Source organism: Anabrus simplex, chromosome 8, assembly GCF_040414725.1.
Source record: "Anabrus simplex isolate iqAnaSimp1 chromosome 8, ASM4041472v1, whole genome shotgun sequence".
NCBI classification, from domain to species: Eukaryota; Metazoa; Arthropoda; class Insecta; order Orthoptera; family Tettigoniidae; genus Anabrus; species Anabrus simplex.
The window spans coordinates 183747059-183771992 of NC_090272.1; the positions used below are offsets into that span (position 1 = coordinate 183747059).

General features: G+C 37.6%; 1 protein-coding gene across 1 annotated transcript in view; it reads left to right on the plus strand.

Moving 5' to 3' along the window:
* The window catches only part of Oseg4 (intraflagellar transport protein Oseg4), a 337827-nt gene that overhangs the window by 180626 nt on the left and 132267 nt on the right, over window positions 1–24934 (plus strand). Inside the window, exons 12-14 of the mRNA XM_067152561.2 lie at window positions 3357–3621; window positions 12941–13119; window positions 22241–22444. Of these exons, the coding sequence (XP_067008662.1) occupies window positions 3357–3621; window positions 12941–13119; window positions 22241–22444 (648 nt within the window). The remainder of the gene's footprint in view (window positions 1–3356; window positions 3622–12940; window positions 13120–22240; window positions 22445–24934) is intronic.

Genomic DNA, 24934 nt, shown 5'->3' on the forward strand with positions numbered 1-24934 from the left:
CCAATTAAGTTGCTGCCTTTTCTAAAACACTTCCGTAAAAGGCGCATATCTTCAACTGGTATACATTAAATTGAAACTGATCTACCGGAGGCAACCACATAGGAAATTAAAACTTTACGTATTATTTATAAGACCTCAAACCAAAGTTACATGTACATTTAATTAGAATATTCAAAACAAGAAAACAAAATTGCCTCTAAAACAAAATAATTATAATTAGCAGTAGAGCTAACTAATTTCGATGAACTTATTGGCGAATGCCGGTGTCTGGGGTAAACTCCAAAAAGGGAAATGGTGATATAGAAATTAAATTAAGAACAAGAACATAGTGCTTACCTAGGAGACTGGCATCCCAAGCGGGACGAAAGCAGACGTGCATCCGCCTCCTAAGACGGTCAGGAATCAAAGACGCGGACAAGACCTCCACTGTCGCAGAGGAGTGAAAAGTCAGAAATTGAGAAACTCGCAAATAGCCAGTCAGGTAAGCCTGCAACTACTCCAGACATTAGCTTCACCAATAGGAAAACTTGTTATTCTGGCCTATCAGAAAGTCTATCGAGAAAATTCTTTCTGATGAACCAGCAACTTACAGAAAACGACTGGAAATATACTCCTAAAAATGACACACGGCAGTCCACCCTGCCTCATAAGTTCATACCTTAAAGTCTACAAATGCTAGTTACCATAAACCATTGGTACAACCACAACTACATGAAATTTTAAATACCAAGATTTCTTTGAAGATAATTCTTGCAATGTTCATTTAGTCCAAAAGTTTAAAAAAATATATATATATATATATATATCTATAGGCCTAAAAGCATCATTTTATACAAATAATTTTTAAACAGTTTTTGATAACATTTACTACACATGGCGATCCCAACTGGTTTCAATATTATTTCCATGGAAAATACAAGTTAAGCATGATTTTAGCTACGGTGACTTAAAATTATGCAATTTTCATGAGTCAAATAAAGTCATATTGGCTCTTTTAGTGTTTTTTTGCCATTTTCCGGTAATCTTTCATATTATGGTCATATTTCCCTATGAATTTTCATGTTTTTGTCATATTTTAATCTTTTTATTCCATTTTTGCATACTTGCTTTCAATCATCTCAAAGACGGATTTGACAGACTTTTCACATCTCTTAATTATTTTCTGTAATTTATTAGAAATTATTTAGAAATATATATTTATGTGAATTAGGAGGGTTAGCTGTATAGGAAGAGACATATGCGTAGAAAGTGACAGAAAGTGAACTCGAATGATTTGATTTCTTTCAAATATGCCCCAATAACATCCTACAGCCTTAAAATTATGGAGAAGATCATTAAAGCCAGAGTAAGGGATATACTAGAGCCTATCTTAGAAGAGGAACATCATGGCTTTATGCTGGAAGAAGCAGAACAGTCTGATATTTGCTTTGAGGATGTTGGCAGAGAAACACTGGGAAAGAGGAAAAGACCTAATTATTGTGTTTATGGACCTTGAAAAAGCATATGATAATGTTCCTAGATCAACTATTTGGAAAAATCTTAGAAAACTTGGTGTACCGGAGTACCTTATTAGGAAAATCCAAATGCTATATACTAATTGCAAAAGCTGTGTCAGTATTGGAGATGGTCACACTGAATGATTCAATACAACCAAAGGAGTACAACAGGGAAGTGCCTTATCACCTCTTCTATTCATAGCAATTATGGATACCATTTTAACAGAACTAAAAGGAAAAGATAATTAAGATCTTCAGGCTCTGGTGTTTGCAGACGATGTGGCAATATGGGATGAAACAGAGGAGGGAACGCAAAATAATCTGAATGCATGGTGTAAGAAATTTGATGATTATGGAATGAAATTGAACCCATCAAAAACAGTAGCATTGAAAATCAGCAGACATAATACAGAATGTAACATAAAAATACAGGACCACCAAGTTGAAGTGGTACACCAGTTCAGATATTTAGGAAGCATAATGGCTAGTAATAATAGAGCTGAGATAGAAATAACAAACAGAGTAACCAAAAGCTCTAACTTTTACAGTATTGTTGGACACCTATGGGATGGGAAGGTCCCATAAAGAACAAAAATGACCTTATGCAAGTCATATTTCATTCCCATCCTCACCTATTCTTTTGAAATCTGCACACTAACATCAAAGGATTGTAGTAGGATTCAAGCCTGTGAAATGAAATTTCTTAGAACTGCCCTCCACAAGACACGACTTGATCACGTGAAAAATGATGAGATCCAATCTAACCTAGGTCTAAATGAATCGATGGAGGAAAGACTTAGGTCATCTAGACTTAAGTGTTTTAGGTATGTTAAACAAATGAACAGCACAAGGTTACCATGTGCTTATTTGGAAAAGAGAATAATAGGTAGAAGACGAGCTGGAAGACCAAGAAGAAGACGGATGGACCAACTGAGGGAAGATGTGGAGAGAAGGGAATGGACTTGGGAATCTGTCATGGACAACAAAATCTTTTTGAATAGGCAACTTTGGAAGACGCTTGTTTTCAAACACCCTACCCGGCTCGCTGGAAGGGCAAACCGATGATGATGATTAACATCCTACGATGTTGAGTGGGCTTTTCCCCATTAAAAGTCAATGTTGCGTGAAAACAGGAGATCGTTCCTATTTGAAAACTTTAAAATATATGTAATTTGCTATTGTAATTCTTTCTAATCGCCCATCAAAATGTGACATTTATTTCATTCTGTTCACAGTCGAGAATTACCTCTGGATTAAGTAATTAAATAAATTCAAAATATAATAACAAAATGAGTATTATTACTTATTCATTATTATCGAATGTTCTAGATTTTAATGGTATATTTTCAGTATAATGTTAATTTAAACAGTGGCAGGATTTTGAACATTTTGAAAATGTGACCAAAAACTTTAAAGTCATATTTATCATCATATTTTAATACTTTTTTATGTCATAAATGCTTACATTCTTCCTTTTTAGGTCATCAACATCCGGGCCCTATTTATCAGTATGACCAACCCTTTAATGCTCATATACCTGGGTCACGTTGTTTCCGACCACCCTGTAGATATCAAAATAATACCGGTCATCAGACATTGTGACACATATATAGATAAATAGAGTTAAATGTTATTACAAACCTTAGAAATGACAAATGAAGACTCTCTATGTTGTCTTTTCAATTTCACTTTGTTGTGGTTAACATTCCTCTTGTTTGACATCTGAAATCTTTAAATATTTTTCTTGTGTTTCAAAGCAACCTTTTAACTGTTATGGCTAGTATTTTTCTCCCCATCTCTTTCTCCATATCAAAGTCCGCAGTGTATATTGCTAATGACTGTGGCCCACTTATGTTTCAGACGCTTGTCTGTAATCGATATGACTGGCATCTTGACCTTCCTAGACCTCGAACCTCACTCCTCCTCATATTCGGGCTCGTCCGACTCGAGCTCATACAGTAACAGAGAGCTGTCGAAATTCGAGCGTAAGGATGTGTGGGCTATGAAGTGGGCCAGTGACAACCCTGAACTGCTGGCCATCATGGAGAAGACACGGATGTATGTCCTCAGAGGTCTGGAACCTGAAGAGCCTCTCATCAGCTCGGGATACATCTGTGCTTTCCACGTATGTGAGAAATATTTACTATAACACCTTACAAGGAAACTATAAGGCCAATTCCAGGTGTCGCGTCTTTATATTCGTACATTTCTTTTTTAAGATATATATGAAACTTACCATCTAAACAAATTGAGATTTATACATAATAACATCTAGATGATACTTAAAAACCTCCACAAATTTCATTGTTGTAAACCTGATGTATGCGATTTTATAAAATTTTAAACATAGCGATTGGTGTTTACATGGATCAGACTTTTGACTTTACATACCTTTATGTTTTTCCTAAAGTCTGTGAATTGTGGCAACTTTTATTGGTAATGTCAAGGCATTGTTTACAAGAAGGACAAAGGTACAATTTGCAGTGGGGAAAAATAAAATAAATGTGTAGGTTGCGTAATGTCTGCATAATATAGTTAAAGGCGATCGTCGCTTGTTTACTTGACAGTGTTGCAGGATTACACACACGAATCAGTGCTATGGCGACATGGCATGAGGGGGTAATAAATCTTAAACTCCGCATCAAATACGATCACTAAATGATAAAACGCATATTTAATATCGCAGTAAGTAATAATAAAGGAGGGGTGTGATGCTGCAGCGGTGAAGCTGCTTGGAACCATCAAGGCGGACTGGGTTCGAGTCCCGATTAATGCATGTGTGATTTTCGAGGTGAAAGTCGCATCCGGTGGTTTGGATTTTGCATAAAAAGGAGATCCTCTGTCTTACGATACTGAGATTATTGGTCACATGAAACTACAAGCTTCATTCCTCTTAATATTAATAATAATAATAATAATAATGTATATAACTACAGATACTGGTACTGACATGTGGCATATTTAATGAAGTAAAGTGTTTTTATGAATCGTCACACACTTATTTAACACTAATAACAGTGAATGTAAAAGGAACTAAAATATTTAAAAATTACTGAACATTCTACGCTTAAGTAGCCTACAGTTTGAATGAAAGCTTGGTCAGAAAAAAATGTAATAAAATGAAAAAGCAATTCTTGGTTATTCTGCTTCTGGTATAGACTCATCAAAATACCATTTCCCTCGAGTAAAACAAGTCACCGGTAATTTTCTTTCGATTTCACTTACATTTAAAAAGCACTCGTCTTTTGTCGGTGGTTCACAAAAGAGTTTAGCTTCATCATTGCACTTGTGAAAATTGGTTACAAGATAAATATCACCATTACTTTCAATTATGGTACAAACATAATATTTTGATGTTTCTTTCCACTGTATTTTCCAAGTACGAAGCCACCCACTTCAAAAGCCGTATCACGGGTTGGATTTTTGTCATCTGCTTCGAATCTTGTGGTCTGGATGTAGAGTGTGTGTGGTAGTAGTTTCAGGATGATATTTTCTCTCCTGTACTATATATTTTTGAATAGCTCCTCATAATGAATATCATGTGTTCCTGGTAGTGCACAAACATGTATTTTGGTCAAAGTCAACAAAAAGAAGACTGACCAATTGCATGGGTATTCTTGTTTAAAAACTTCATATGTGTCTTCTTGCATTGTGACGCACATGAATCTCTTTTTTTTTAAATTTTTTTTGTCCAGATCTGTCCTTTACAGAGATAAAATCTCTTGCTCGAGGAGATTGCCAACTGATATCATCATGATTGAGAAATATAAGAACTTCTTGATTTGGAAGTGAAGACTTCCTGTGCTTGCCAGAGGTAGATGAACTTCCACAAAATTTTACAGTCAGCGCAGAAACAACTTGCCGTTTTTTCCGCAGACTCACTGGTAAAGCGTGCTCCGAACGCTTTACAGCGTTCCCCAGTGTTTGTTTGCATTTATAACCAGACGTTGGTGTACTTGGCTCTGCAATCGATGTTCGTGGTTGTGTTGTTGGACTTGTAGAACAGGAAGTATCTGTTATCAGCCCTGAAGTTTTTTTTGAGCTCTGTGTTTGTTCACCGATTCTCGTACCTGTTGGCGGCTTACACGTAACTGGGCAGGTGTCGTCTTTCTTCTCGCGATACCGTTTACAACGTTCCTTGTGAGTAAGGGGCATTTCTAACTATCACCTCAGTGTGAACACCGATTGCTATTCTAAAACAAGTCCTTTACAAGTGAGTGTGATGCAGAAACTGAATCCCGTCGGCAGCGTGTTGCAGCAGCGGAGAACTTTACGGTCGCCTGCTCGCAAGAACGCCGTAAACAAGCAACATATTTTACTATCAGCTTCATATGAATCCATTTGAAATTTTATATGAATGATATAGCAGCTTGAAAGGGTGTGCAGTATTGGTTTTGCATACTAAGTTTTATTCAAATCGAGCCACGCACTTTTCGTCTACAGAAACTTTTATACCTTTCTTGTTGCGTGTTTACACGGCCTGCAGCAATAAATTCGTCGCTTTTGTTACACTTTATAGAAACTGTTAATAGCTTAAATAAGTACTTTACTGCAAAGGGAAAGAGCATTAGAATTAACACTTATTCTTCTTATTCTTCTTCTTCTTCTTCTTCTTCTTCTTCTTCTTCTTTTATGACCACATAGGATCACTTTAGTCAGTCCGTCGTTCAGGTCTCTTTGAAGGGATTGTTCGGGCTTTGCGGTCCTCCCAGTACTTCTTCAGATGCTGCGATCTTCGTGCCCTTTCCTCAGTTGAAAATGTGCGTGTTGTTGGTTTGTTTTGTGTAAGGGTAAAGCGGAGGTTTGTAGAATTAACATTTACTATGTTTATATTCATAACTTTTCATCATCATAAACAGGAATTCCTAAAACTATTGAGAAACTATTGAGACATCAATAAATTAATACATATCATAGAATTAATAAAATGTCATGCTTTATCTATCATAAAAATAAATTGTTGAGTTTTATTTTACATTAGTGAAATCTACCTTGAGGAAATAGATGCCTTATAAGAAGACAATATGCATAAATATGGATGTAACTTTCAACTGCAAGGTCACAGTCTCTAGTCAGTCAGTCAATCAGTGAGTCACTAACTCTAGATCCAGCAGGAAATCATAGCCTTAGCTGGTAGGGCACCCCCACTATTTCTGTGGTGTCCATGGCAAGCATGTTCTTGATGGTCTTCTTCTAATTTGTTTTGGGCTGGTTCCTTCGGTTATTCTATCATAGACCTCAGTCACTTCACTATGGCTTCTGCTTGGCTGATGCACATTTTCTTTCAAGCACTGCATGTAGTTTTCCAACCAGGAGGATGACAACAATCCAATAGTTGATTTGGACGTCAAGTTTCCTCCATTCTACAGATGTGTCCAAACCAGTAGAGTTGCAACTTCCTAATGTTATCTTTGAATGGTTGATTAGAACATGTCTTTCTAATCTGAGTTCCATCAACAGTTTAAAAGCTGAATTCCAAGATTTGTATGCGATCACTGCAGGTCTGCATCGGACAGTGTCCAAATTTTGGAACCAGACAAAGAATTGGAAGAACAGCACCATTATCGACCCTATTTTGGTTTTCAAGCCGAAGATTTTTCCTTTCCACAAGTACCACTTGATAAGCTGGTAAATGCTGCCTGGACACTGCCAATGCTGGCAGTGATATCACTTGAGGCTAAGATCAGGGAACCCAGATATTTGAAACCATCTCCAGGTTCACTCTGTAGAGTCAGTTGTACTTTATTCCCATCTGTATTAAGGCAAATGGTCCTTTTTGCATGTATTATCAGGCCCAGTTGTCAAGCTCTATTGCTAATATCCTCCAGCAATGTCTGAGTTGATGCCTAGATTCTTCTATACAACTATGTCATAAGCATAAGTCACATCTTTGTTCGATCTCTAGTGAAGCAGTAGGAGGTGAGTTTGGGTAGCCCTGGTCTAAACTGGTAGCTCTGTGTAGATTACATGGCCGACAGTTTGGTAACAGTGTCTCCCTTTGTAGATCATTTTAGAGAAATTCTGTTGTACCCCTTTGAGAAATAATAACCCCATTAATATTTTTGAGTTTACCAATTTGATATTTTTAAAAGAAAAGCTTCTCTTTTTTGGCCAAAAATTGAAAGGAAAAAATTTGAAATGGACCTGGAAATGATTGAAGTAATTTAAATCACACCACAACATTTCTAGCTGTATCAGAAGATAGAAACTGTGAGAGTTATGTTACTTCATATTCATTAACTGATGGAGAAACCCATACCTTGTCTAGTGAGTCTGTGTGCAACCCTCCAGTATAACAGTGATTTAACAATTCAGTTACCTCTCTGATCCACGTCCCTAGTCAACAGAAAGGAGAGATCGACAATGTTAGCTTTGATTACAATAGGAAAGCTGCAACATTGAGGCTGAATACAATATCTGTATCCTTTGTTGTTCCATTTGTTCCTCCTCTTCTTTCCAGGTAACCCCCTTGGGTGGGGGACGCAGACAAAGAATACACCCACGGTATCCCCTGCTTGTCGTAAGAGGGTCGGATCCACTGATTGTTTTAAATTCATATCCATCCATTCATTCTTCATCCTCACGTTTTGAATTCTGGTTAGTGGAGGATTTTGGACTTTTAATTTGTCATTCCATTTTGTCTCATTTTGTACCATTAGGGGCCAATGACCTCGATGTTAGGCCCCTTTAAACAACAAGCATCATCATCATCATCATCATTCATCATCATCATCTTTCCAGGTCCTGTCTTATTTGAATGATCCATGTTTTTCTTGGTCAGCCTCTAGACGTCTTGCTTTCTAAATCTTTCTCAAGCCATTCCTTTGCTACTCTGTTTTGGTCTGGTCTCTTTATATATCCAAATCATTTTAACCTTTATTTAACTATGATTATACAGTGGATGTTACACTTGGATTTTTTGATGTATCTTTTTATTTTGGAGTTTTTGTCTTCTGGATCATTTACCTCAGTAACTTCATTTTTGCAGCTCGTATCCTTTGATTGTCTCTACTGTTAATTGTGCAAGTGTCAAGGCTGTACTGTATGTTGTTCTTTTGGCCCTCATGGGGATTTGGTTGTCTCATAGGAGATTCCTAACATGGGGGTAAAACCAAGTGCCTTTTTGAATCCTAGAGGAGGACTATCACTTGGTAGCACACTGCCAATATACTGGTTAACTTCTTCTAGTTTTACTGCATTCAGTTCATTGTTTCTAGCCAATAATGTAGATGTTAGGGCCCGTAAAACAGCAGTCATCAATGTTGACGAGTAATCCTGGTCTGCAAACTGGCATAACACCTGTTATTTATATGACTAATACAATGACATTAAACATTGTATCAACATTAGTTGGATGAAATTGTGTGTGCAAAGTGGAGTCATGTGGGATAGACAGATGCTAGTCAATTTGAAAGGCAAGCTGTAGAGATCAGTCATCCACCCTGCTCTTCTGTATGAAGGAAGAGGAAGATTTATCAAATTCTGCATGTGAGGGAGGTGTATTATATTGTATGACTATATTATTATCTTTGCCTGTTGACTGGCATAACAATTGTTTTTTGTAAGACTAATTTTTAGGTCAGACTCATTGGAATGCTGTTTCCAGGTGTTTTATTTTTATTGCATTTCTTTTCCTGTGCTCCCCCATATCACCACATCATTGCCTGCGACAAGTTATTGAGGTCTGATGCTGAGGTTAAATGGATCAAGTCCTGTTGGAGGAAAAAAAAAAAATCACCAACAGAATGTTGGCTGGCAGGGTTGGAGAGTTGGTGTTATACAATATATAGATTGTGTGGCAAAAGCTTAGGTTCAATACTAAACCTCTCCACAGTGTTCTTATGGTGTTTAGGCATGTGATGCTGTTGATAGTGATTCATTTGTCGGATGGAGATGTTAAGCTTTAAGCAGACCCGTTGTTGATATTTGATAGGAGCAGACTATATGCCGACCCAGGGTTTCACCCTCTTCCTACTCCATTATCAACATCGTCACACACTTGGATGTACAGATCACTCGTATGTGTCAATAGGGAGACCTGCACCAAGCCTCTCCAGAGACCACATGACGTCAGTCAGTCAGTCAGTCAGTCAGTCAATCAATCAATCAGTCAATCAGTCAGTCAACTGCATCATCTGCAAAAGCAAATGAAAGTTTTCTTGGTATCCTGTTGTTTCCATTGCAGAGGTAACACAGTCCTTTCCTATGAAAAAACAGCTCTGACAATGATCTAGGAAAAAAAACCACCACTGTAACACATCACAGTTGTTCTTTTCAGAGCCATTTCTTCAATGTGCTATCTCTGTCATGTATAGGCTATGATCAAGCTTCTTTTTCCTGATTGAACATTCAGATTGTACAGAAGAGCAGGACGGATGATAGACTTATGCACTTTGCCCTTCAAATTGACTGGGATTCATCTGTTGCCCGTAATTTCACATAGTGCACACAATTTCATCCAACTGACGATGCGTTGTTTAACTTCAATATCCAATGTGACATCAGTAGTCCTGGCAGTTCCTAGATGCATGAATTTCTCTGTCATCACTTGTGATCTAAGAAACCAGTATACTGTGGTCCAACTTGTTCAGGATCAGCAAAGTTACACCACGTGTAATTTGTCTTCTGTAGATATCACAAACAGCATTAAAGCATTAATAAAAGAGGAAATAAGGAATGAGACCGGAAGATCAATGACATTATACAACAAAAGGATGCAGACACACTGGAAGCAATAAACCCTATCACGGAGGAGGAGAGAGAATACGAAATAAGAGAAGAACACAAGGCAAGGCGAAAATACCCAAGAGGAATGATAATGATGGAATCCAAGGAGGGAATAGAAATTGTGGTGGTCACCAGAACTGAAAGAAATTCTAAACCTGGTTCTGATGAAAATGTAAAGCGGAGGAAAGAACAACAACAGTGGACGAGAGTGATGAGAGGAAGGGGACCCAGGAGTGGACGAGTATCAGAGGGGGAAGGGGAAAAGGAAACAAGAGAAAGATTAAGGGCCACAAGACAAGCGGAAGTTAAGTTGAAGGCACTACAGGGAGACACATGGCTATATCTGGAAAATCTGACCCTGGAAACCAGGAAGAAGTGGGGTGTCTGGAACAATAAACTGTTGAGTGGTTTGTGACACCAGTACCAGGAGAGCGTTCAAAATAGGCATCCCAGTGAAGGAACATGCAAAGTATATTACCCCTAATTTGGCCAAAGGACATCATATGCCGGCCCTTTCGAGATCCCTGGAGGTACAGGAAAAGATCATAAGATGGAACAGGATCAAGTGAAAGTTCGCAACTAGAATGTAGAAAGACTAGAAGGCGTATTAAGACGGATGCCGTGAGACATTTTCAGTGAGTTCAACATCTGTATACTGACAGACACATTCATTGCCGCAGAGTCAAAGTGTGAAGTGAAAGGATGCTATAACAGTTACGCATTTGCGAGGAAAGGCGATAGAGGAAGGTTGTCAGGTGGAATAACATGCCTAATCAACTTGAAATTTACCCCCTTTGAAACAATCCTCAAGAAGGAGAATCAATTGGTGATTAAAACAAAAATAAGAACATTAGTAGGCATATACTACAGACCAGGGCACAGCGCAATAGACATAGTAGATGGTGTACAGAGAGCATTAGACACTATACAGGCGAATGAAAGAGTGATAATTGCGGGCGACCTGAACTGTCCACTAAATAAACCAAATAATAAAGCGGAAGTAGTACTGGACTATCTGCTAGGGGGAGGACTCACATTAGTGAACGACAAAAAGGTACTCACATACATATGCCACAACAGAGGAAGCACCATAGACCCCACACTCATTAGAGGCTTCGATGCAAAACACATGGGAGTACCAGATCATATCATTAACCTCATACGGAACTTATACTCTGACCAAGAAGCTACGGTGAGAACCATGTATTGAACAACTAAATGGGTCAAGATTCAGAAAGGAGTATGGCAAGGCTGTATATTCTCACCTTACCTTTTCAATCTGTATGCGGAACACATTGTGAGGAATGTGGGGTTAGATGATGAGAAAGAGGAATCAAAATAGCTGGATTAAATATAAAATATGCAGATGATACTATCCTGATGGCAGAAAATGAAGACGACTTAAAAACCCTCTTACGGAAAGTGAAGGAAGAAAGTTCAAAGGCTGTACTAATGTTGAATGTCAAGAAGACAAAAATTATGGCAACTACACCTATCAATTCATGGCATGTAGGAGGAGAAAAAATGGAGGTAGTCTCCGTTTTCAACTATCTTGGCTCACAGATTTCTGCTGATGGTGACTGTAGCCATGAAATCAAAAGACGATTGCTACTTGGTAGAAAGGCAATGACCAATCTTGTCAATATCTTAAGGAGGAGAGACATAACATTAACAACAAAGATCTGTATAGTAAGGGCTATGGTTTTTCCAGTTGTGATGTATGGATGTGAGACCTGGACCATAAGAAAAGCTGAATGCCATAGAATAGACTTGTTTGAATTGTGATGTTGGAGGAAAATCCTTAAAGTCCCATGGACTACGAAGAGAACAAATAGGTGAGTTTTACAGCAAATAAAACCATTGTGTTCCTTGGATGACCTAATCCTGAAACAAAAACTAAGCTACTTTGGACACATCATGTGAAGACACAATTCATTAGAAAAGACCTTAATGCTGGGGAAGATCGAAGGCACAAGGAGAAGAGGGCAGCAAAGAATGAGATGTATTGATGGCATCACAGAAGTACTAAATTCCAGCTTGGAAAATCTTCGGGAGGCAGTGCAGGACAGAAGAAATTGGCGTATTTTAGTTCGTGGGGTCACGGAGAGTCTGAATTGACTAAATGAATAGAGAGAGAGAGAGACCTGGCTAGTGACAAAAAAGGATGAACATAGAATGAAATATCTAATAATAATACTGAAGACAATATAAATGAAAAGCTGAGTAATAAAATGAAATGTTTGTGTTTATTAAATATATGAATCAAGACTGAAGATTTATCAAGATGGCCCCTCAGTGATTGTTGAGCCCACCTTCCTGATGAACCTGGAAAGCAGAAACAAGCTCAGTGAGGGCTGAGAAGAAAAGGTTGTAGAAGAATTGGGATTGATGAAGAAGGAAGATGTGGAGATTATCCTTGGGATTGATGAAGAAGGAAAATGTGGAGATTATCTTTTTCCTTTCATTTGTCATTATCTCCTTTTCTATTGCTCCCCCTTCCATTTCTGACCTGTCATTGTGTTTATGTTATTATGCTTTTCTTTTCATGTTCCTTTCTTTCCATATATGGCTTGATTTGTCACTTGCTAGTTCCTTTCCGTTACTTCCGCATGGTCGTATTAAATGTGTTACACCAGTGATCAACCAGGGAAAGCTACTTATCACTTTAAGTGCTTAAACTGTTATATCCTTACTCTGTTATGTCTTACCTCCTACAGGATCTGGAGATCCGAGCTGTGTTGCTGGATGAAATCATGCAAAACCCAGAACATCCTGCACCAGAACACATCATGGACTTGGAAGTGAAATCTCTACGGGATACCAGGGATCTTCTAGACAAAGTTGGCATCAATGAAGCTACCACATTCATTGAAGAAAATCCCCATCCAAGACTTTGGTTTGTAAAATCATCCCTCTATCCAGCCATTTTATCTCTTAGAACAAAGCTCATCATATATATCTACCACTAGGTTCAAAAACTTAAAATAATGTTTTGCTGATGTGAATGATGCCATGTGGGATATTTTTACATTAGTTGTTGGCGGTATTCAAAGCGTATCTTCTGTATAAATTTCATGTTTATGATCATTGCAGTCCTTGTGTGGCAACTGTCTTGTTGTTTATGTGTTATTCCTTCATCACATTTGAGATTTTATGTTCTGTTGCACAAATATCCTTCAGAGACGTTCATCAATCAATCAGTCAATCAATCATCAATGATCTGAATTTAGGACTATCAATCAGGTAGCAGATTTCCTTTCAATTCTTTACCTAGTCTTTTCTTAAATGTTTCCAAAGAACTTGGAATTAACGAACATTTCCCTTGATGAATTATTCCAATCCTTTACTCCTCATCCTATAAATGAATATTTGCCCCAATTTGTCCTCTTGAATTCTAACTTTATTTTCATATTATGATCATTCCTACTTTTAAAATCTCCATTCAAACTTATTCGTCTACTAATGTCATTCACACCATCTCTCCACTGATCGCTCGGAGCATACCTCTTATTGCAAGTTACAAACTTCATAATTGTTCCCTATTGACTATGAGATACTCTAGAAAAAACAGACTTGAGGATTTCCACCTTTTCAATACAATTCTAATCACACCTGGATTAAATTTTGATAATGTAATTTTGAAAATGTAATTTAATCACCAAATGTGATTAAAATTGTATTGAAAAGGTGGAAAAACTCAAGTATTTTATTCTAGAGTACATACCACTTAGTCAAGCAGCTCATCTCCTTACTCCCAAGTCTTCCCAGCCCAAAATTTGGAACATTTTCATAACACTAATCTTTTGTCGGAAATTACCATGAACAGATTGTGTTGCTTTCCTTTGGATTTTTTTCCAGTTCTCGTATGAAGTATTCCTTGTGTGGGTCCCATACATACACTGGAACCATACTCTAATTGAGGTCTTACCAGAGACTGCTCTTCTACATTCTTACTACAACCCCTAAATACTCCTATAACCATGTGAAGAGATCTGAATCCTTTCTTTACAACCTCATTGACGTGATTATCCCAGTGAAGATTATATAAACACCTAAGTACTTACTGTGATCCCCATGAGATACTATATCCTGATGAACACGGTAATTAAAACTGAGAGGACTTTTCCTCTTGGTGAAGCTTGCAACCTGACTTTTCAACCTGTATACCACCATACCCTTGTCTGCCGTCCATCTCACAACATTGTCTTTCTGTAGTCGCTCGCAGTCCAATAACTTATTTACAAATCTCTACAGTATAACATCGGCAAATAGCATTATCTGTAATTCCAGTTCTTTTCTCATATTATTCATATTTACACTCATGTTCACAAAAACCAGAACACCTTGAAAGACTAGAGATAGGAAGTTAATATTCAATGGACATATGCATTAGTATGTTCTGAAGAAACGATTAGCATTTGAACCACGTCGGCCCTCAGGTTCAGATCCACATCGATATCTTGGCGCACCACTACCGACCGGTAAAATGTGCCTGCGGCTCTCATTGTCGCTATAAACCGAAGGTAATGGATCAATGTGACTTGAGCAGATGTGCAGGATGCCTCGCAGATGTATGCGAGAACCGTACCATCAAATGAGCGAGTTTGAAAGAGGGCGCATTATTGCTATGAGAGAACGTCCGGGAAATCGCTGCTTGTGTGGGACGAAGTGTGTGGCAGTGCAACGGGTGTGTACAGACTGGTTCACAGAAGGCAACATGACGAGATGGTTCTGGTCGCACCACCCAGACCCTCCCCCCCTAGAAGATCGACATCTCATCCGAATGGCATTGGAGGACAGATCTGCATTCTCCTCGGCTCTGGTGGAACAGTGTAATACATCGTACACTATCAGGAGTGACTGTCTGTCGCCGTTTATTGCGGTCTGGGTTACCTGTGTGTTGTCCACTTCTCCGCCTACCTTTGACTAATGTGCATAAACTGCTAGACTGCAATGGTGTATGGAACGACGTCACTGGGGACAGGAATGGCAGCAGATAGTATTTTCAGATGAATCCAGGTTCTGTTTGTTTGAAAATGATGGCTGCATTTTGGTTCGCCGCAGACAGGGGGAGAGGCATCACATTGACTGCAATCGCACAAGACATACAGCGCCAACTCAAAGACTTATGGTATGGGGTGTTATTGGGTACAACAACCACAAATCACAGTTGGTGCGTGGCCAGGGCACCGTGATCAGTTTGACCTATGTGTAGACATCATGTGACCCGTAGTCATACCCTTTCTGCATGACAGCCCAGACGCCATATTTCAGCAGGACAATGCGCGACCACATGTTGCTGTAGAAACTTGTGCCTTCTTGTTATCACAGGATGTCGGACAGTTGCCGTGGCCCACCCGATCACCGGACTTGTCGCCAATAAAAAATGTGTGGGATTTGGTGATACAACGGGTGCAGCGCTGTGACCCAATCCTAACCACCAAAGATGATCTGTGGAACCAGGTGAATGCAGCATGGATAGCTATACCCCAGGACACCATTCACGCCTTATACGCTTCAATGTCATCACGCATGGAACAAGTTATTAGTGCCCATGGAGGACCCAGTGCCTACTAGGCAGAGGGACACTTGCTGAACCTAGGTGACTGAAATGCTAATAGTTTCTGCAGAACATACTAATGAACATGTCCTGTGAATATGAAGTTCCAATATCTAGTCTTTCAAGGTGTTCTGTTTTTTATGAACATGAGTGTATAAGAAAACACTGTAAGTCGTGTAACTCATTGCTGAGCATCGCAACCCCATTTGACTTCACACGGTATTCTTGACTAAGCGACGCCATCTTTGACAGTGTCCAGCTTCTTGTAATGCCTGTTGAGGAGTCAGTCCAGTTGTGTGCTTGACTTGATCAATCCACCTTGTTCATGTTCATGTCTGTGGATTTCTGGCATCATCCTTCCCTTCCATGATACATTTCTCCAAATTTTCACCATCCCTATTTACTGTATGCCCAAAGAATTGGACTATTATTCTTATGACGTGAGAATGGAGACCTTTGGAGATATTCAATTCTTGTATAATAGACACATTGGTTCTTTTTCCCATCCGAGGTAGACAGAGCATCCTTTTCCAACATCATATCCGAAAGGCGTCGATGTGGCTCTTATCATAAGAGAACATAAGAGTCCAATAATACTGCCCTGTGCAATACTACCCCTCTGAATCATTACAGGATCAGATAACACTTCACCTGCTCTAATTCTCAGCTCTGTTTTTTAGAAATTTAGCCACCCATTCAACCACTCTTTTGTCTAGTCCAGAAGCCCTTATTTTCATCAATAATTTCCCATGATCTACCCTATCAAAAGCCTTGGATACATCAATAGCGGTACAGTCCATTTGACCTGAATCAAAAATATCTGCTAAATCGTTAAGAATGCTTCAGAAAGAATGCTTATGGTGAAGCAGTCTCACAGATGCAGTAAGAATGTAATGACTGGAGAAATGGATGGAAAACAGCTGGCTTCTTTTGTGCAACAATGCACCTGCACACCAATCAGTCTTGGTACAAAATTATTTCAGGAGGCACAGTTTAATAGCAATGAAGTATCCTGCACTCTCCAGATTTATCATCTGACTTCTGGGGCTCTTCTATCCTTGGAACTTTTAGTGACATTCATTTTATGGGGGTGAGGCGCAGGAAGGTAACTCAACTGTTCTAGTCGAACTGCCACCAACAGAATGGAACTGAAATCTGAATTGAATCAATGATATGATTGATATAAATTATACAAATCTTTATTATGTAAAGCCCACAAAAAAAGTGCGCGCGCACACACACACACACACGCACACACACACACACACACACACACACACACACATTATGGCTTGTTGTGATGTTGATCTTTATTTGCAATAACAGTATCAATCATAATAAAATAGACTGGCCTACCTTATTCGTCCTAGGGGTACGTGGAGATTCACCAGGGTGATAGGCGGAAAAATGTTTTAATTCTCTTAATTGGTGAAAGAGATTTCTCTGTATATGCGGGCAGATCGTTCTATCGACTTACTGAAGGGGAAGAGCAACTAGTTTTTTTTTCTATATCACAGATGTCATCAATATCTGCTGTTATTTTTCTGCCCTCACTGTGTATAGACCGTGTTGTTCTTTTCCGAGTTGGAGTTCTAAGGTGTTCATGTGATGTACTTGGATTTTCTTCAGCTGTTGCAATAGGTTTCAAAAGTTCATTTTTCACTTATATTTCTTTGTTTTACAGTAAAATAACAACAGCATTCGAAGTTTTGCAATTACACCACCAAATGTCTTGCGGCAATGCACAATCGATTAACTTTTTATGTCATACGTTGCCAATATCCGTACCTTGAAGATAACCGAGGTCTATCTATTCAGCACTAGGGAGCTAAAATGTCACTAAGAATTTCACGGATAGTACAATCACATTCTGAAAGTGGCACGATGTCGCATTTGTAGAGGGAATCCTTGCACCTTCTATGACCTGTCCTGATTCTGTTCAATCTGGTCCATGTCATGTATAGCAGTTGGGAACCACTAGCATTGAAGATCTATAATCTCAAGCATATTTGTGGCCTATAGTAGTCAGTATTGACTAATTAAGTAAATCAAGGAATTTAATATTCATTATACTGTAGTAAAATAATATAATGTTTATTTCACATGGTACAAGTTTCTAGAAATGTAATTCTCTTCTTCAGCAAAATAATATTTTCCAAAATCCAATGCCTTGTTTAGTATGACAATGACAGTATTATTTTGCGGAAGAAGAGAATGATGATTCTCTAAACATGTAGGATGTGAAATAATATCTTTTACTACAGTGTATTGAATATTGAGAAGGCAGATTCAAATTAAATTCCTCGAATCACAGCATTGAAGATGACGTGCAGGGGCAAGTCTGTAGATTTCTTGGGGCTCCTTCCACTCCTCTAGAGCATTAAAGTTTGTTGCTCTCTTCAGAGTAGCATCACCAAGGAGTGGTGGTTATGATTTCAGTCTTTGGAGACTGGAAGTGGGCATGTTGTCTAGGACAGATAGTTGAGGGTTACTGCAGATCATACTATACTCTCGAACTAGAGCATTAGATCTTCATAGATCAGGTTGCATTATTCCTGACAGCAGTGGGAGCCAGTGGGTTGGAGTAGATCTGATGGTGCCAGATAAAAGATGCCTGCTGGTATAATTTAATAATTATTTAATCATTAAAAAAATACCTACTAATTCAATAAGCAAGCAAAATAACAAATAGTATTAACACAATATCATAGTTAAAATATAATCTAACCGAAATCAACTCCATCATTTTACAGTGTCAGATAGAGACTGAATAATACAACAATAGTAAAATGAATTCTGAACTTGAATCCTCTTCACTGTAATTTATTCAAAAAATATTTTCTTAGATACAGTAGGATAAATATTTTCCAAAAAGCATTACAAAGTCCAAGAATGTATTGTGTATCACATCATGTTTAATTTTTCTACCTCAGACTACAGGGGTAACACTAAACAAGGCACAAACACAGTTAAAAAGGGAAGGTAAGAGTACAATGCACAATATAAGAAAACAGTCCACACTCGGAAAAACAGGTTACGTGGGTCTCCAACAAAACAAGTACGTAACTATCAGTGGGGCCAACTAGTGAACGACAAACGGGAAGATGGAAGGGCTGGGAACCTACCAAAGGCATGGACATGGCTTAGATAGCGGATTCCGAAATAAATGGCCGTGATCCTTAGATTTTAAAAATATTATTTAAAGATAATTTTACAAATACATTCCAAGTTACGAGCTATAAGTTCAGTGATATACATAGCTTATTTCGTAGCAGTGTAAACTCAAATTTCAAATCAACTATACATCTAGTTACCAATGCAGTAGTACAATGCAATTTACAGGTTTTCCAAAATGTAGCGTACCTAAAGTGATACAGAACTATCAGAGGCAAACCCCAAGGGAAATAGTATTAAACTACAATATACATATTTTAGTGAAACAAAACGGGAATGCCTCGGAAACGAACAGGTAAGTCCAGCTGAAAAACTAAGGCGTCATAAGTAATTAATTTGGTGAATCTAGGCGAGGTTAGGGCAGGCTCCTGTATGAAAAGCAAATCGGAACATTACGGAATTTTTATCAGGAACGGAATTCAAGAGTGCTTACCCGAGGAGAGTGCCATCCCGAAAACCGGGGGACATCAACCAGATAGGCTGCTCGCAGACGGATAGACCAAGACCGACAGATATCAGGATACCGAATTCATTCGAACACTGCCTCGTTCACTATATATAGGAATTACTGGCCTTGGAGGCAACCAATCAGCGTGCACGTGTTCCCTATCGCCACCTAGACTCACCAATCACAACCTTACTTTCGATTGCGAACTTTGACTAACATTCTAGAATACGCATGATCGCGAAAGTCGTATTTTTCCAGAATAGACAGAACACACTTTCTAGAACACATACCAACAAAGTAACACACCCTGTACAAAAGTTATGTAACTTTCTGGATCTTTCCAGGAACTATAGACAGAATTCTACTATTTACAAATGCCTATGTTACAACATTATACAGTACAGGTTAGGTCATTAAATTATCTTATGCTCTACAAATAACAGTACAGATTAGGGCATGATAAATAAAACATTATATAGTACTTCGCCAATAAAGTCTTAAAAAAATTACATTCCACTCATGCTACATAGTTCACTTGTAACAAATTTTTATGCACCAGAGATTAATAAAGAGTACCATACAAAGGCAAATATATGTATCAACTTTTTACATTAAAGTTTACATTTTGAAAAAACTTAGAATTACCTATAATCTATTAACTGTCATATAGAGAAATATCTGCTAAATCATTCCTCTAATGTTGGCTAGTTAAGTCCTGGAAGAGGTATCTATATGAAACTATTTCATTGTATAATAATAAACATTTATATAGTACGTAATGTTAAAGAATTTATTCAACCACTTCTCAATTTTATTGATGGAGTATAAAAAACAGAGAGTCTAAATAATACAAGAATACTCCAATCTATTTCTAATAAGAGAATTAAGTAACATCTTGGGTTTGGTGACCTAGATGTTAGGTCCCTTTAAACAACAGTCATCATCATCTAAGTAACACCTTCAAGGAATATGTTTCATTAAGATCTTAAGAGTTTTGTAGTAGTATACTCTGATCTGCTTAAAATCATACAACACACACCTGTGTTGGTCATCTCCTTCAATGTTCAAGTTCATTGTTATTTAACTCTTCCCGGGCGGACATATATATATATGCTTACATTTCTATTTCTCTGAGCGGAAACATATAATATATGTTCCGTTCAAATTTCGCTGCTTTACTGGCCGAAGAGATGGCAGAAATTTTTCCTTCAACTCTACTGATGATGGAAATCCCCCTCAGTATCTTGCAATGTTTTTCCTCCTATTAGTGAGACTTGCATAATACACACGTTGCGTGATGCAGTTTTTCACGCGCATACGTATTACATATTAAATATTTTCACGTTTTTCTGGTGAAATGGCATCGCAAACACACATTAGCGATACCGATATAGTCTCAGTATTGAATGATACAGACAAAGCAGTGTCGGATTTTAGTGTATGTGACTCTGAAGTCGAAAATTCTTTCTGCAGCTCATCTAAGAGCAACAATCACACAAGTGACATTGTCAGTGACAGAATGGATCTGATATAAGTAATAACAGTCCTGGAACTACGACTAATATTCCCGTTCGTAAGGGCCAATGTTGCCGTGTTTAATATATTCCTGTTGGATAGTTTTTATTTGTGTACTCAATAGTACGTTTTCTTGTTTAACACTTTGTCTTTCCTTGTCCTCTGCAGAAACGCCTAACGAGGTTGTACTGAATAAACTAACCTCCGAAATCAGCCATCTACTCTGCACTGTATCTTGATGTGTATCACATTCTTGCTTAATTTCAGTACATAGTTTTAAAATTCAGCGATCGTTTACTTTAACCTTTATTTCTAATGAGTTAACTACCACTACCGGCCACATTATTTATGCAATTATTACAAAAACATGTTCTCTTTCATTTCGAATTGTGCTTATAGAACACCAGTCGACGAGTATTACTAATTTACTCCAAAATCACCTTTGAGTTCAAATGTCGATGAGAGAGCTTGCAAGTGCACATAGCGAAAAATCTATACTGAAGATTATCGAATACATTCAATATAAACGTTGGAGTGCATAAATATTGATACTGGAAAAAATTATGCATGCTTAATCGCTTGTAATAACGGATGCATCAGTGATAGGGTTCTTGCTGTTACCGAAGGATAATACACAGTTTAATATAAGGATTTTGAAAGGACAGAAAAAAAAGCTGTCGTTATAACGGAGTTCTCGCTATATGCCGTACTTGCTATAGCGGACTTTTTCTGTGCTTACCCAATTTCATTCACCACCATTTATTTTATTTTCATTAGCTCCTCAACTTAGGTTGATGTCGGGAAGGACATCCGGCTATTCAAACATGCTATATAAATTCATCTCACCTCATCCCCAATCCTGTATCAGGAAATGAGTCTTAGCAGGTAAACGTACAGAGAACTAATAAGTACTTAAAGTTAACCATTGTCAAATCAGATCATGAAGTGTCCTTTGTGCCATTCTTCCAGTGAAAAAATTATGAGACAATATTTATTTTTGTCTTCTGACCACTTCAAAGTTGGGTTTCTATCTTAAACAATGTGTGTGGTTATATTTGGGCATATTTTCATTAATTTAGTACATTTTTAGAAATTTTTCATGCATTTTTTATTTTTCCATTTTTTCGCCACTATGGCCATGAATTACCACTGTCCGCAAAGGGTTAAGAGACTTAATAGGTCTCTAGATATACTTGCAAATTAAAATATTCTTCTTGAGGCCAAATTCGAGCACTCCTAATCTTCTCTATAGGGACATATGCACTAACGTGTACCGTTTTGGTGTAATGATGCTTCTGACATAATATTTGGTTATTGCAGGCGCCTGTTAGCTGAGGCTGCTGTCCAACAGTTGGATCTCCCCACTGCAGAAGCAGCATTTGTTCGCTGTAGCAATTACCCTGGAATACAATTTGTTAAGAAGTTGCAGAATATTCACAATGACACACTCAAGAAAGCTGAAGTTGCAGCATATTTTAAGAACTTTGCTGAAGCCGAGAAGCTGTATTTGGATGTTGATAGGAGGTATTGTAGTACTGTCATTTTCAGTGTGTGTAGGAAACTTTCTGTATGATTTTCATAGTTTTTCCATTTTCACACCAGGCAAATGCTGGGGCTATACCTTAATTAAGGCCACGGCTATTTCCTTCCCACCCCACTCCTAGCCCTTTCCTTTCCCATCGTCGCCATAAGACCTATTTGTATTGGAGCAATGTAAAGGCAATTGTAAAAAAAAAATCCAGATTAAACTTTCTTCTCTCTGTCCTCCATTTGTATTTACCCATGATAATATTCTGAATGATAATATTATTGATCATAACAACAATTATAATTAACATTTTGCAAGAGAAACGTAATCGCATTGACTGCGATAAAGAAATGGATAATGAACATATCACTTTTCAGAAGGTGTCCAAGAGTACGCACCTTCAGATGTGCTGCGTACTCTTGGCCGTTCCGTTCAGTGTACCGAAAAATCTCACTAGATGACAGAAGCGTTGGCACTACAATGGATTTAGATATAGTAAAGTGGACTACTTGAACAGACAATTGTTGACATATAAAAAAATAATCACTCCATTTAAACTCAGAAAAGTTAACTCTTATTATTTACAATATTTATCTGTTTTAATTTTTTAGCCAACATAGGACTACTTAGTCAGGTTTATGGAGGTTTTTCTTCTTTTTTGTCAGCTCAATACTGTTTCATCCTTTCTGAATATAATTCTCTTTCTGCTTCTGGAATCACTCTTCCTATTCTCTGCTTGTTGATTTTTGTCTGTAGTCTAGTGTGTTTATCTTTCAATATGTTGAGTGTATTTGTTTTGTATTATAAATCTTCTATTGTAATATGCAACTCTCATGTCTTTAAGTTCTGTGATCCATCTAATCCATCTAATATTATTCTTATTCTTCCATAATTTTTCTATTATTTTTCTACTGATTCTATTTTCTGGTGACCGTATTAGATGCCCTAAGAAATATATTTGTTTCTTTTTCATTGTGCTAGTCACAGGTTCTATTTCTTTGTAAACTGTCTCATTGGAAGCTAGTCTCCAGACTCCGTTTACTTGATCATTTTTAATTAAACAGGTTCTCACTATTCTCCTTTCTAACTTGAGTATTCTATCTATTGCAACTGTGTTTGTTGTTTTGAAAAATGTTTCACATGCATATGTAATATGTGGCTGGTTGGCTGTTTTGAAGTGTTTCAATTTGGTTGTTATTGAGACACACACTTTATTATATGTATTCTTGGTAACATGCTGCGCTGTAACCAGTTTATCTATTCTATTTTGCCATGCTGGTTTCTCGTTCAGGTTGTATGTGATTGTCACCTAAATATTTAAATTTTTCTACAGTTTTTATTTCTTGGTGTCCCAGCTTAATTTTGTTTTCAAGCGGAAGTCGAGATAGCATAATTTCTGTTTTTATCAAATGAAATTTTCAAACCAATATTTTGAGCTGTTTCCTGTAAAGATTTTATTTGTTGGTTTGTTTTCTGAATATCATTGGCCAGAAGAGCTAGATCATCAGCAAATCCTAGACAGTTCAAATGTATGTTATCCTTCTGGGTTCCAATTTTTATATTTATATATTTTATATTTTTTGAGTTGTTCGTGTACCATTCCCTCATAACATACTCTAGTGCACAGTTAAAAAGAAGAGGTGACAATCCGTCACCCCGTCTTAAACCAGTTGTTCCGAAGAATGGTTCAGAAAGTTCTACTCTGAACTTAATTTTAGAAATTCAGTAAAATACCAGTATAACAAAATTTTGGGGACCTCTGAAATTAATTTGTTATACTGAAATAAGTCAATTCTTAAGAACTCACCTAGTATATCCGTTAGTTATTGTTGTTTTTAGGGGCAGAACTACGAGGTCATCTGCCCTGTTATATCAGTTTCAGGATCTATGTAACTTCAAAATACCATTATAATAATAATAATAATAATAGAGTTACAGTATTGACAGATGTTTTCATTGTACCAGCAAGTCTACACATTGTTCCAGAACCTCAATTTTTGAAAAAGTCTGTGATTTTCTTCTGAACAGATCCAGACATAAAAGCTCGTTCCAAATAGTCACCAACCACTACACATGAATTTAAAACAGATTCTGGCACATCACTTTGTGACACAAGAAAATCTTGAAGGTTACGTGCCATGTTCGTTGCCTGCTGAAGAGTCAATCTTATGTTAATTTTAAGGACACTTCCTCTTAAGCATTACTTTGTCAATTTTATATATTTTTCATCTAAACAGTGTTATGTGGCTGAAGATGTTGATAAAATATGAAACATGTACCACTTTTAACCATTAAATTGCCTTAAGCAATCATTGTATCGACTAGGTGGAAAATAATAAATACTTAATTGTGAGTCAAGCTCTGTCGATCACAGTCATTTTGGGGGTTGTCTTTCTCTTCCTCCTCATCACATGGATCTCTATCATTAATAATATCCTCCACAATTTCCTCATTGGTGATTTCTTTGTGGACTATTACATCACTAT